Here is a 14,799-nt window from a genome sequence, read left to right as displayed (position 1 = left end):
AAAAACAGGACAGGCAGCAAGGTATAGATCAGGGTTGGTAAACTTTCTGTAAAGAGATAGTAAAAATTTTTTGTTTTGTGAGCCATAGAGTCTTTGTCACAAAAACTCAACTCTGCATTGTAGCATGAAAACAGGTATAGACAATATGTAAATGAATGAGTATGGCTATGTTCCACTAAAACTTTATTTATAAAAACAGGCAGTGGGCTGGATTTGGCCCCCAAACACTAGTTTGCCAACTCCTGGTATATATCACTGATTCCCAAATGTTACTTATCATTAGAATCTCCTGAATAATTTTTCTCATTTCTTTAAATAGAGTTCCGGGCCCTATCTTCAGAGGTTCTCATTCAGTAGGCTCTGAGTATGGTCTGAGAATCTGTATTTTCAAAGGCTCCCTAGGTAATTCTGATTAACATCTGTGTCTAGAAACTACTGGTATAGCTGAAAGAATGACATTGGAAGTCAGAAGATGCTGGTTAAAGTCTTGTTTCTATAACTAACTGTCTTGGATAAATTACTTAATCCTTCCAAGCATCAGTTTACTCATCTGAAAGATGGAGATAATATCTATCTCACAAGATTGTATCCACACTAATTCATTCTATAAATATTTATTAAACTCGTTCCAAGTGCAGAAGCACTATGCTAAATGTTCCCCTAGGAACTAGATAGACATGGTTCCTAAATTCATGGATCTTGCAGTCTAGAGATAAGCAGAGATATTAAATAAATAATAACACAAATAATCTGGTACAATTATGATAAATTTAAGTTAATGAGGTAGTACAGGTTGCCTTGAGAATGCAGAAGAGGGAAATCTAATCCATACTTGGGATCAAGGATTATTGTGAAGATTAACATTATTAACTAATATAAGTGTAACGTTTTATAATTTACAGAGTGATTTCAATTATTCATTCAACTGATGTTTGAGTATCCTCTATGTGCCAGGCAGTATTCTAAGTGCTGGGATAAGACAGGAGGTCCTTGCCCTCATGGAATTTACATTCTGGTGCATGATGGGGCACAATAAACACATAAATAAATAAGGTAATAAGTGGTAAGTATTTCAGGGAAATAAAATAATGTGATGTGATAGATAGAGACTGGGAACTGTATTAGATGATGAAGTTATGGACCGACACTCTACAGAAGACACATTTCAGCTGAGACCTTACAGATGAGAAAAAGCCAGCCATCTCTATATTACTGAATAATGCTTATGAAAGTGTTTTACAAACTCTAAGGCACAGCACATGATAGTTACATTCATTATTAGAAAATAAGATCCCCATTCTGAAGGGACTTACAAACTACACAGAAGTACTTTTAAAAAATTAAAAGTTCCCCAAAATGGTAAAGCACAAGAGACCCACCCAGTCGAATGCATGAATCTCTTTCTCTAATATTCATTCACTCAACAAATATTTATTGTTTATCTACTACATGCCAAGCCTAGTTCTAGGCACTGGTGAGATATAGCAAAGAACAAAACAGCTGAAGTCTCTGCCCACAAGGAGCTTACATTCTAAGGGGGAAGATAGATAATAAATAAATAAACAAATAAATATATGTCAGTTGGTCCAGAGGGTAACAGAGACCCAGATAATAATTATACAATTCGTGGTCCTTTTCAAATAAAGAAAAAATAAAGCAAGGTAAGAGGGAAAGAGAGTGCTGAGAGTGTATGTACTATTTTAGGCAGGATGGTCAAGAAAGGCATCTTGATGAAGTGATATAAAAGTTGAGACCTGAATGGTCCCTCGAGCCTCTGGTAGAATACTTCCAATGATGAGAAACTCATTCAGCTATCGTTCAGTAGTACAAATGGATAGACTTTAACCTTATAGTCTGCCTTCTTCTAACCTCTACCCATTGGTCCTAGACATAATGTTTCTAATCTCTCTTTCTAAATATGTCCCAGATACCTCAACTGCTCCTGATTTGACCTGGTTATGTCAGGAACCTCCACTCATGCTGGCTACTGCTCTGGCCACATTCCTCTACAAGAACTCTACTTCATTCCACCTAAAGTGTGGAACCCAAATTCCTAAGAGCAATAAAGACAATCATAGTCTTTACACCAGAAATTCTACTCCAAGATTACTGAAAAGTGTTCTATTGTTTACATGTACCATAATTTATATAACAATATATGTTAAATACTTTTGATGATCATTTAAGTGTTTTCTTTCAAGAGTATCTTTGCACACACATCTTTTAACACTTTTAAGATTATCTCCTTAGGGCAAATTCTTCCTAAGAGTGGGATTAATGGACAAAGAGTATGCATATTTTATGTTTTGATACAATATAATTCCTACCAATAGTGCATAAGAGTATGTTTCATACATCCTTGCTAAAACTGTTTTAACAATCTCTATAATTTTGATAAGTCTTATAAGTGAAAAAACAAAATACTGTTATACTTTTATTTGCAAGTCTTTGATTACTAATAAAGTTGAAGATTTTTTTGGGCTTATTAGTCAGTTTGTATTTCATTTTTGTCATTGTTCACTGAGGTATTCTTTTGTTTTCTCACAGATTCTAAGAGTTCTTTGTAGATTAAGGATATCAGTCTTTTGTCTGTCATATATATTGAAGACATTTGTCTCAGTCTGATAGGATTTGCCCTTAAATTTCTCAGTCATTTTCTTTTATGACTTCTTGGTTTTCATATCATGCTTTCCTCACTTCAATATTGTAAAAATACTAACCCATGTTTTCTTCTAGGATTTCTCAGATTTCATTTTCTTACATTTCTATGTTTGATCTATTTGGGATTTATTCTGTGAGACAAATGAGGCAAAGATGTAGCTTTCCTTTTCACCTTTATTCAATAAATGTGCTTCAACTTCATTTATTAGATAAATCATCTTCTCCCCACTGATATGAGATGACACCTTGATCACATACTAATTTCTTATATACACTTGGATCTATTTCTGGACTCTGTATACTGTTCCTCTCATCAGTCAGTCTATTCTAGCACCAGGAGCACTTTGTTTTATGTAATTTCATAATGAATTTAAATAGAGCAAGTCCTTTTCACAAGTCACACCCTCAACTCTATGTTTTCTAGGCACTTTCAAATGATTAAGAAGTTGTGGCACATCCAGCACTAATAAAACCCAGTCATTCTAAAATGTCCAAAGCTAAGTTTATGAGATACATATTCTCAGTTCATTCTCAAAACACTGTCCATAGGCCTTGATATTTTTTAATGGATCATCTAAAGAAAAAACACCAAGCTAAAAAAAGAATTTCTGACTTTACCTCTCTTTCCAGAACAAATCCATCCATTTCCTTATCTCCTGTAACACCCTGTTCACACCTTTATTTTCATACTCTTCACATCACAGCGTCATAATTATTTACGTAAGCTCTTTACAGATAGGGGCTATCTTTTATTAATTTTTAAAATCTTCACTGTTTAACACAGACCCTGAAACTTAATGAGGCTCCATAAAAATTTAGTGAATGACGAGTGAGTAAATGAAAAGTGACTGAATGAAAAGAAGAAGCAAGTAAGTAACAGTCCTACTCTTTTCTGGACAAGTAAAATCACACCTGGGATATTAAATTTAGCTCTAGGAGCTACACTTTGAGAAGGATAGAAGAAACCAAAGCCTAAATGGTGACCTAAGTGGTGAAGGGACACATAACTATGTCACCTGAGGGCCAGCTGAAGGAACAATGAACATTTAGCATGAGTAAGAAAGCAAAGTCTTAGCGCCATTTCTTCATTTGTCCATCCAACAAATGTTTACAGCGTGTACCAAATCACTGCGCTGGGTGCTGGAGATACAACCATGATCAAAATATTGTTCTTACCCTCAGAGCTCCAGTCTAGTGAGAGACAGAGACGAAACAGGCAACCCTTATAAACTGTGGTGAGTGTTACGCTTGGAGATGGAGGGTGCTGTAGGAGCACCTACAGGGTTTGTGGAAGAATTCCCAGAGGAAGTAACTCTAAGCTTCTAAATGAAAGTTTAAAAGGATAAGCAAGAGTCAGCCAAAGAGAGAGGAAATTCTTTTTTCTGTTTCATACATAAAGGAAAACATGTATAAAGGGCCTAGAAGTGAGAAAAAGCAGTTCTAAAAATGGAATCTTTTGGTATGGCTACTGGGTGGAGTTTAAAGAAATAGTACTTTAGAAAAGAGATTGTAGATAAAAGCAGTGTTCAGGTATCAGAGAGCCTCATATACCACATTCATGAGAAGGGGAAGCATTGAAGGGTTTGGGGGAGGAGTTATTCTTCTGCATTGTGAAGAATGGATTGGAAAACTGTGAGGTTGGAGGCAGGAAGACTAGTTAGGATGCTGTTTTAATAATCTAGGTATGAGACAATGGTGGCTTGAACTAGGAAAGTAATAGAGTGGCAGTGAGAAGGCAGTCCCTAGAGCTGCTTTCTAATAACTAGAGGCCGGTATGTGAAAAATTGGCTAAACTTATTCCACATGGCCCTAAAAGTTATGACTAATAGAATTTACAAAGAAATAGACTTTGGATCAAAAAATATCTGTCTAAATATGATGTGAGTTGCCTAAGGAGGCTGTAAGTTCCCAACAACTTTGAGGAGTTCAAGACAAGACATTTTATAAGAAATTCAAAGTGTCAGATTTTGAAATGCTGGGCCAACTTATACTATTTTAAGGCCTTTTCCAAACTCTGAGATTCTAAAAATCTACTATTGAGTCTATTTCAATTTGATATTTGGGGCTGCTTTCTATGCTTGATGGCAAAATGAAATACATAGGATTAATTTATCAGAGGATATGCCTGGCTGTGCTACCTCTACTCCCACAAGGAAATTCAAATTTTCATGTCACTTTACACACTTTATGTTAAATTGAGTATCTATTTTTCAAAATTCCTTGTCAACAAGATAGGCTATTTATAACATACCTTCAGTTGTCACCAAACTATAATTGCTATCATTTATATTAGCAACAAAACCAAACACAGCAGCAGTTATCACTGAGTGCCTTCCATTTGCCTGCATCATGCTATACTATGTTCAATATCTCCCATGTTCATCATAACCTACAAAGTTGGTTTTATTCCCATTTTAAAGATGAGGAAATAGGCTGAGAAAGATTAAGTAATTGTCCTGAAGTCACAAAACTGGTAAGTGGGGAATAGGAATTCGAACCAAGGCCTATCCAATTCTGATGTCCATGTTTTTTCTAACATACACCAGTACCTTAGAAAGCTTGAGGAAAGTTTTAAGGACTAACAAAAAGTGACTATCATTTATTGTTTATCAAGTGCCAGGCCCTTTACCTGCATTATTTCATTTCATTCATTTCTTCAGCTCACATTCACAGAATGCTTCACTTCAAAGAATGTCACAAGATTTGACTTAAAGTCTGAGGATAGTCGCTGCACAGGATGAAATTAATAATCCTCCAAAGTTGAAAAGTATTTGAGAGTTTTTAAAATGTTTTCACATCCATTAGCTCATGTAATCTTCTTAATAACCCTGTTAAGTAGGCAGAATGGGATTATTATCCCCATTTTATAAGTCAGAAAACTAAGGATCAAAGTCACAAAGTTACTAAGTGGCAGAGTTGGCTTTCAAAGAACCCAGGAGTCCTGGCTCTTAGTCTAGTGTTCTACTCTTGACATTATCTTCTTGGAGGTCATTGGAAGAAAAGCCAGGAGGAAGCAAATAGATAATGATAATAGAGCTAAACACACGAAGCTGCAGTAACAAAATATATAAAAATACTCAAAAATTGATAGAAGCATCAGGATATGAGTATTCATAACATGTAGAAGGATTTTAAAGGACTCTAAGAAGTTAAGACTGATGTTTATGTAGGAACCCTGAAAGCTGACTGAGAAGTATTAATATTAGTTTTATTTCTCAAATCCTAGTTGTAAACTATACTATGCAGGGATGAAAACCAAATGCAAAACCAGTCTGACTCTTCTTATTTGATATTTTAATATTTCAGTTAAAAAATTTAGAAAATCTTTGTTTTATACATCCCATACATAATTTATTTTGGGAAAATCCCACCAAATTCTGAATTTATAGATGGTGGAGGTTTATTTTAGTTCTGGATTTAGTGAATTAAGAAGTTACTTCCAGTTTGGTTCAGTTCCCATCCTCCTCGTTCTCTAAGTAATTAACCCCTCTCCCTTTTTGTTAGCTTGGTCTGTGGCCTCCTGAGAAGGAGGGTTTGACATGACAGCTGAGATGAATTACATGGGCTCATTAGGCAAACAAGAGCACGGGATTCACAAGTTTATGAGACAGACCCATGGAACTCTTTCCCTCTTTCTAATCCCTAGCTTAGCAATTCCCCTTACTTAACAGAAACACAAGAAAAATATCTTACCTAGCTCCAGGATGTCAGTAGCTTCTATTAAAGAAAAAAATGTCACAGCATAAATCATCATGACAAACATACCAAAATGATAGAAAGGTGAAGTTCTGGGGTAAAATGAGTGCTTGAGAATTTGTCTAGCCCAATTCTCTCATTTTAAAAGATACTGAGTTTATTAGTAGTACAGTATTATGGAAGCACAGCACCCAATTCTGCCTTACTACCAAGCCTAAACTCTTAAGAACTATGGAAATCCACAGAAGCTACGCAACTGTGCCTAAAGTGATGACGCTAATTTGGGATTTTCTGTACTCAGAATCTAAGTTTCCTGGTTTCCAGCTCAAATCAAAGCATATTGCTTTAGACGGATACCTCTATAAATGACAATATTTGCTTTTGCTTTAACCAGTGAGTTCTTTGTATATTCAGACCTCTAAGAACAAAGGTTTTATGGTAAGACATGTCAAATAAAAGTTTTCCATGCCATATAGAGTTTTTTCTTACCTTGATATTGGGATGCAGACTCTGATAGGTGACCATATTTGTGTTTTCTAACATCATTCCAGTCTATTACTGTGGGAAGAGAGAAAACAGTAATGTGGAAAGAAAATACAAGAATCGATACTTCTCCAGTTTAGCAAGATGTATCCATAGTTTTTGATAAAGTAATCCACTTTTGAGACTCTATTCTTTTTTTTTTATGAGTGTTTTTGTGTGTGTGTGTGTGTGTGTGTGAGGAAGATCAGCCCCGTGCTAACATCTGCCAATCTTCCTCTTTTATTGCTGAGGATGACTAGGCTAACATCCTAGGGCCCTAGGCTAACATCCGTGCCCATCTTCCTTCACTTTATATGGGATGCCGTCACAGCATGGCTTGCCAAGAGGTGCGTCAGTGCGCACCTGGGATCTGAACCGGCGAACCTGGGGCCGCCGCAGCGGAGCGCGTGCACTTAACTGCTTGCGCCACTGGGCCAGCCCCTGAGACTCTATTCTAAGGAAATAATCCAAAATACAGAATAAAAAGTTTCATTTTTAAAAGGTTCAGTATTGTTTGTAATACAAAAAAAGGGGGGGAGCACCTAAATGTTCAAAACAGAAGACTGATTACTGCAACACATTCACTTGACAAAGTATTTTGCAGTTGTTAAACTTTTACAAAAGCTAAACAGCAAAATGGGAAAATGTTTAAGTTATAATGTTATCTGATAAAATATGGGATCAAAAGTTATATTCATGGAATAATTACAATTATGTAAAAAATGGAAAACAAAGAACACCCTTGTTACGGGCTGAATTGTGTTCCCCCAGAATTCATGTTGAAGTCCTCACTCCACAGTACCTCAGACTGTGACTGTATTTGGAGACAGGGTTTTTAAAGAAGTAATTAGGTTAAAATGAGGTCATTAGGGTGGGCCCTAACCCAACATGACTGGGCTCCTTCTAAGAGGAAATCTGGACACAGATGCGAGAGAGGAGGATATGAAGACACAGGGAGAAGAAGGATATCTACAAGCCAAGGAGACAGGACTCAGAAAACACCAACCCCGCCAACAATGACACCTTGATTTCAGACTTCTAACTTCCAGAACTGTGAGAAAATAAATTTCTGTTGTTTAAATCACCTAGTCTGTAGTCTTTGTTATGGCAGCCCCAGCAAATGAATACAACCCTAAAACATTATCACTAGAAAAAAGACAGAAGTAAACACAGCAAATATAAACAATTGGTATATTTGGGTGGTGGTACTGCTTTTTTGTTCCCCTTTCTTTTTTCTAATCTCATATTATTTTCAAATTTTCTATAAAGAGGATATATTACTTATATAATGGAAATGTATTTTCCTCATTTGAAAATTTAGATTCATCTACTGACCCTACCACTTTCTCACCATCAAATCACTCATCATGGTTTCCCTTCTCTCCCTACCAGCTCAGATTCCATGGTCCCTCACTAAAATCACTCCCTGGCAAACACGCTTAACTCCCTCTCACCTCTTTATGGTCAAACTGGCCTAGTAAAGCCTCAATTCTAACTCTGGTTAAAGCCACTTATCCACCTATACCATGCCTACCCCAACAGTTCATGAGGGCTGAAGAAAAACAAATTGTAAGCTTACTGGTCTCACTTTAAATTCATGGCCATAATTCTGAAATGCCACTTAACACTGTCTAGAAATCACACCACATTTCCCTACCATGTTTGCTTTTCCACTTTCCAAAAAAAACAAATTCATATCCTTTTCTCTCTCCTCATACTGCAAATATTCCCTCTCTTACCTTCACTCTTAGGTGACGACATTAACTCAGGGTTCATTGAGAAAACAGAAATAAGGGATAGGAACTTCCATATGCCACTCATTTCAGGAAGGTATAGTCTTGATCTTGTTTAGTGGTATATCCCCAATGCATAGTACTGTAGCAGGTGCTCAGTTAATGTCTGGTGAATGAATGAATCTACTCATTCATCATTCTTTCAGACTTCTCTCCTGTGGCTGTGGATGAAGTGTCTCTGTTTTTATCAAAAGCCAACCATCTATTTTTTCTCCAGATCCCACTTCCTCTCATCCTCTCAAGGACTTTGCAAGCAGCCCCGTTCTAATAGATCACTTGCACCAGCATTCTTACTGTTCCATCATCTCCTATCAAAACAAACAAACACACAAAAAACCCAAACACACGCCCAACCCTCTTAATCTCACATATATCCCTCCTGCCATATCCTTCCATTTCTCTGCTCTCCTTCATGGGGAAACTTATTTTAAAGGTTGTCTATAGTCATTGCCTCCTAACTTACTCACATTATCTCCTTTTTCAAATAGGGTTTTTCTGCTCACCACTCCATTGAAATTACTCCCAAATTTACACTTCCAGCACTGGCCTCTTTTCTTGGAATTCTACGCTCACATATACAACTACAAATATAGGCCATCTCTACATGGTTATCAACCAGATATTTCAAACTTAACATGGCTAAAACAGAACGCCACCTCTTGCCAACCTCTTCCTCTTTTTGTCTTCCCCAAACCAGTAAATAACATCTCCATCACCTAGTTGCTCAAGCGAAAAATCCTGGAAATTATGCTTGATGCCTCTACTTTCTTTACACCCATATCCCATCGGTCAGTAAATTCTGTTGGACCATATCCCAAATCCATCCACTATGCTTAATCTCACCACTCACACTCTAGTTCAAGTCACCATTACCTCTTACCTGGACCATTACAACAGCCTACTAACTTGTATTCCTGCTTCTACTCTGGCCCTACTCCAACCTGTTCTTCACATAAGGGTCAGAGTGAGCATTTTAAAACAAAACAATGTCATTTATCTGCTTAAGGACCTCCAATAGCTTCCCACTGAGTGGGAAGGGTGCCTTACAAAGCTATGCAGGATCTGGCTCCTGCCACTTCTCTGATCTTGTCTGCTATGACTTTTCCCTTTTCCACTACACTCCAGTCACATTGGCCAACATCCTACTCCAAGTATTTGCCTTCTCTCCTGTTCTTTCTAGTAACCTGCCATGTTTGTTCACCTTTAAATCATTAATAAAGATTGCCAACTTGATCAGGCTTAAAAATTGCTAACAGAGACAAAAGATATTAGGATATCATAAGTGAATTTATATTTAAAATTTTTCACAATTATTTTTATAATTATAAAAAATGTATTCTTAAAAATTATATACACAATATATATTCCATTTCTTTACAGCTTTTCAGTATTATACCACTTCAGTAAAAATGAACTATCAGTATACACAAAACTAATTCAGGAAGCCACAATAAATAGAAACCACTCTGCAAGATCATTAATAAAACAATATTTAAAAGCAACCAGTGCAATTTAGAAAACAAATACGCTAGTAAAGAGAAAAAACAAAAGCCAGACTCAATGGTCACACAAAATGACTATCAAACTTAACTGAGCAGAAAGGCATCAAATAAGGTTTAACTTAAGACAACGAAAAAGGAACTTCTGAGAAGTATTTGAGGGGCTGGCCTGGTGGCGTAGTGGTTAAGTCTGCATGCTCCATTTCAGTGGCTCAGGGTCCCCAGGTTCGGATCCTGGCCACGGACCTACACACTGCTCATCAAGCGATGCTGTGGCAGCATCCCACATACAAAATGGAGGAAGATGGGCACAGATGTTAGCTCAGGGCCAATCTTCCTCAGCAAAAAGAGGAAGACTGGCAACAGATGTTAGCTCAGGGCCAATCTTCCTCACACAAAAAAAATAAGAAGAAGAAGAAATATTTGAAACTCCTGGCACAAACTAGTGGAACTTGGAAATCAGCACCCAAAGAAGAAAAGGAGACAACTACATCATAAAATGCATCAGCATAAATTACTCAGTGGATTAGGTAACTGTGCCTGTATCAATTTCTAAGTGAACAGAATACAGCATCTGATACAATTTCACACATAAAAAAAAGAGATAGTCACCTATAATTTTTCAAAGCATTCTAAGAATAATGGCCATGTTTCAGAGTATGTTATGATACGCTATGTAGCTACTATTTTTAAATAACTAGTTTTACTTTATTATCTTTCCCCAGGCAGTATATTTCTTCTCTGGTAGCCCTTATTCCAGCTAACAGTAACAAATCAGAAACCTGAAATTCTCCTTAATTGGAGGCTCTCCCTTATCCTCCAAATCCAATAGGTTATCAAATTCTGTCAGTTCTACCTCTAAAATGACCATTTTCTCTCTTCCATCTCCTCTGCTCCTAGTCTGAGTTCAAGATTTCATTATCTCTCACCTTGACCAATAAAAAGTTACTTAAGGGTCCGGTCCGGTGGTGCAAGCAGTTAGGTGCGTGCGCTCCGCTGCGGCGGCCCAGGGTTCGCCAGTTTGGATCCCAGGCGTACACCGACACAGCGCTTGGCAAGCCATGCTGTGGTGGCGTTCCACATAAAGTGGAGGAAGATGGGCATGGATTGGCTGATGTTAGCACAGGGCTGATCTTTCTCACACACACAAAAAAGTTACTTAATTCCTGTCTGATCTTACTTCTTTCAATCCACATTTTAGCATTAATTTTCTAAAATAAAGATCAGATAAAACTTGTCACCACCCCATTTAAAAGTCTTCAAAGATCAAGCCCCAAACTGTACTGAAACACAATAAACATAATAGCCATCCTCTTTCATATCCCTGGACTTTTTCTCCTTCTCTATTCGGGAGATTCCTATTTATTCATCATGGCTCAGGAAAAATGTTACTTTGGAATAGCTTTCTGGTAACATCCCCAAGCAGAGTACTATCTCTACCTCCTACTTTTATGCCTGTCCACAGAGTGTCAGAGCTAAATACTTCTAAGCCAGTCAGCAGTATTCCTAGGGCTTGGCACACAGTAAGCACGCAAAGAAATAAAGTTTGTCTGGGCCGACCCCGTGGCTTAGCGGTTGAGTGTGTGCGCTCCGCTGATGGCGGCCCGGGTTCGGATCCCAGCCGCACACCGATGCACCGCTTGTCCGGCCATGCTGAGGCCGCGTCCCACATACAGCAACTAGAAGGATGTGCAACTATGACATACAACTATCTACTGGGGCTTTGGGGGAAAAAATAAATAAATAAATAAAATTAAAAAAAAAAAAAGAAATAAAGTTTGTCTTTTTACCAACTCAGAAATAGTTACACAAGGAGAGAAAAATTATACATGTTAAGAAGTCAATATTTAAATGCATGCTTTCATCAAAACAATTTTGACATAGAGATTGACACTTAGATACAAAATCCACTATAGTTACATATCAATTATCCAGGTTAATGAAGAGTAACTAAAAACAGATCATCTGGGGGCCGGCCCAGTGGTGTAGTGGCTAAGTTCACGTGCTCTGCTTTGGCAGCTCGGGGTTGGTAGGTTCGAATCCCGGGCGTGGACTGATGCACCACTCATCAAGCCATGCTGTGGCGACGTCCCACATACACAATGGAGGAAGATGGGCACAGATGTTAGCTCAGAGCCAATTCTCCTCAGCAAAAAGAGGAAGACTGGCAATAGATGTTAGCTCAGGGCCAATCTTCCTCACCAAAAAAAAAAACAAAAACAAAAGCAAAAATAAAACCCAGATCATCTGAAAGTGTACATGATAGAAAAGTCATTTATATATTGATTTTAGAATATATATTTTTTCCACTACAGATTTACTATTTCAATCATGCTTTACCTAGGCTAATATTAAAAATGAACTTGCTATCATTTAATGGGTACAGAGTTTCAGTTTTGCAAGATGAAAAAAGTCGTGGAGATGGAAGGTGGTAATGGTTGCACAACAATGTGAATGTACTTAATGCTGCTGAACTGTACACTTAAAAATGGTAAAATGGTAAATTTTATGTTATATATGTTTTATCACAATTTTTGAAATTAATTTTAAAAATGAACTTTTCTGGGATGTCAAGAGGCTCAGAGGTTGTCACACTGATTCCATTTCAGATTCCACTAACACCTACCGTTACCATATACCAGGCCCAATGCCAGGGATTTTGATACATATCATCTCAAGTATTATCAATATCTTTTTACAGGTGATGAATCTGGGGCTCAGAAAGTTTAACAGTGCCATGGAGCGGAAGAGTTGGTCAGGCAACAGCAATGAAAGATATTTAATAACAGTCAACAAAAGGAGTAAATCCACAAGTAAAAAATTGAATTGAGTTAATGCCCTGAATCCTGCTTACGGAGATTTACTAATTCAATGAATATTTATTGTCTGTTATTTGTCAGGCACTATTCTAGGCACTGGAGATCTATCACTGAGCAAAACAGATAAAAACTCTTGCTCTCAGAGAGCTTACATCCTACTGAGGTGGTCACCAGGGGTTTCATGAAATGTGATCTTCGAATTGGAGGCATTTGTAAAAGCACTCATTGCAGTGAAGCAGATGTCAGAGAGACTTTCTGGCAATAAGAACTATCCTGCAGAGGATGGGTTATTCATCCCCTAAAGTGTACAAGCAGAAAGGCTGGATGACCATTTATCACCAAAGATACTGAAACTTTTCTAAGCTGAGAGGGAATTCACAGGTTGGAAAGAGAGGTAACCAGAGAAACTTCTAAGATCCTATTCCACCTTGGAATTCTATTTCACTAAGCACCAAACAATATTATGAGGGTTGAGATAGTTGCAATGTCTCCGTACCTTGTGTGTGTATAAGTGTTTGAGCACATGTAGATATCCTGACTATGAACTAGTTATCAGTATGAATTATGCCTCATTCTCCTTTATATCTCATGTGTCTAGTTAAATTAAACAAATTAATGAATGTAATGTCATAGGTTTAAAGAGTAGTGGATTGCTTCCTATTAAATCTTGTTCAATTTGACATTAAGATTCCGTTTCCAACTTACTACCTTCAAAAAAAAAAAACCCTCTGAAGTCTTTGCTATTTCCAGATTGAAATTATACTCATTCACTCTTTAAACAAAAACTCATTGACTACACATAGGTTCCAGCCCTGTGCTAGGTAATGGGGTATTCAAAAAATAACAAGGCATTCACCCTTTAGTCTAGAAGAGGGAGAAAGATACATAATTAAGTATGATAAAGTATTACAGGTGCTGCATTAAAAGTATGTATGGGGGCTCAGAAGGTAGAGTTGAGGGAAGGAGACAGTTCTCCCTGGGGAGGGAATGGGAAGAAAAATTAAGACTTTATGGAAAAGATGACACTTGAATTGAGTCTTAGGGACTGAGGATGGGACAATAAAAATAAAGTATACCATTGAGAGGGAATAATGTAAAGAAAGAAATGATGCCCTGAAGCACTATGTTAGACCTGCTCTGTCCAATATGGTGGCCACTAACCATACTGAGCCCTTGAAATGTGTCTAGTGTGACTAAGGAAGTGAATATTTAATTTTTACTAATTTTAAAAACTGACATTCAGTGCAGTTATTGGGAAAACTTTAAGTATGTTTGGAACAAAACTGGGATGAGAATCTACTATTTTAACTGTAAATTTTTTTAAATCTAAATACAGATCAAGTATTTCTGATAAAATTTAGTGTCTGAATTGAGATGTGCTGTAACTATAAAACATACACCAGATTCTGAAGATTGACTATGAAAAAAGTGATATAGACTAGATTATATATTTTTATATTGGTTACATGTTAAAATAATATTTTAGATATACTAGGTTAAATAAAATGTATTATTAAAATTAATTTCTCCTGTTTCTTTTTACCTTTTTCAATGTGGCTACTGGAAAATTTAAAATTATACATGTGACTTGCATTGCATTTCTATTGGACAGTGCCATACTGGACAACCCTAGTTCAATGTGGCTAAAGCAGAAGGCATGTAGAGGGTATGATAAGAGAAGTAAAACGTGGTCAATGTGAGTGGCTATATTTTTTACTATAATGGAGAACACGGATCTACAATAAGCAAGAAGAAGCCAATGGGCAAGAAGCAGAGGTGAGGGATGGAGAAGAGAATACACTAATGGCC

General features: G+C 37.0%; 1 protein-coding gene across 14 annotated transcripts in view; it reads right to left on the bottom strand.

Moving 5' to 3' along the window:
- Positions 1-14,799, bottom strand: part of SCMH1 (Scm polycomb group protein homolog 1) — a 217,333-nt gene that overhangs the window by 151,888 nt on the left and 50,646 nt on the right. For 10 of the 14 annotated variants that reach the window (XR_015555782.1, XM_087446160.1, XM_087446171.1 and 7 more), the window contains 2 exons: positions 6,847-6,915; positions 6,355-6,378 (listed from right to left, as the gene is read on the bottom strand). Coding sequence is in view for 10 of the 14 variants with exons in the window: in XM_087446160.1 (XP_087302286.1) it covers positions 6,355-6,378; positions 6,847-6,915 (93 nt within the window). In the remaining 4 variants the exon portion in view is untranslated. Of the gene's footprint in view, positions 1-5,290; positions 5,438-6,354; positions 6,379-6,846; positions 6,916-14,799 lie in introns of those variants that run through there. The other 4 variants (XM_087446164.1, XM_014784216.2, XM_087446169.1 and 1 more) reach the window with 1 other exon arrangement.

The sequence above is a fragment of the Ceratotherium simum genome, chromosome 22 (assembly GCF_057802395.1).
Source record: "Ceratotherium simum simum isolate JZ-2026a chromosome 22, ASM5780239v1, whole genome shotgun sequence".
In the NCBI taxonomy this organism is placed as follows: Eukaryota; Metazoa; Chordata; class Mammalia; order Perissodactyla; family Rhinocerotidae; genus Ceratotherium; species Ceratotherium simum.
This window is presented reverse-complemented; position numbering and strand designations above follow the sequence as displayed.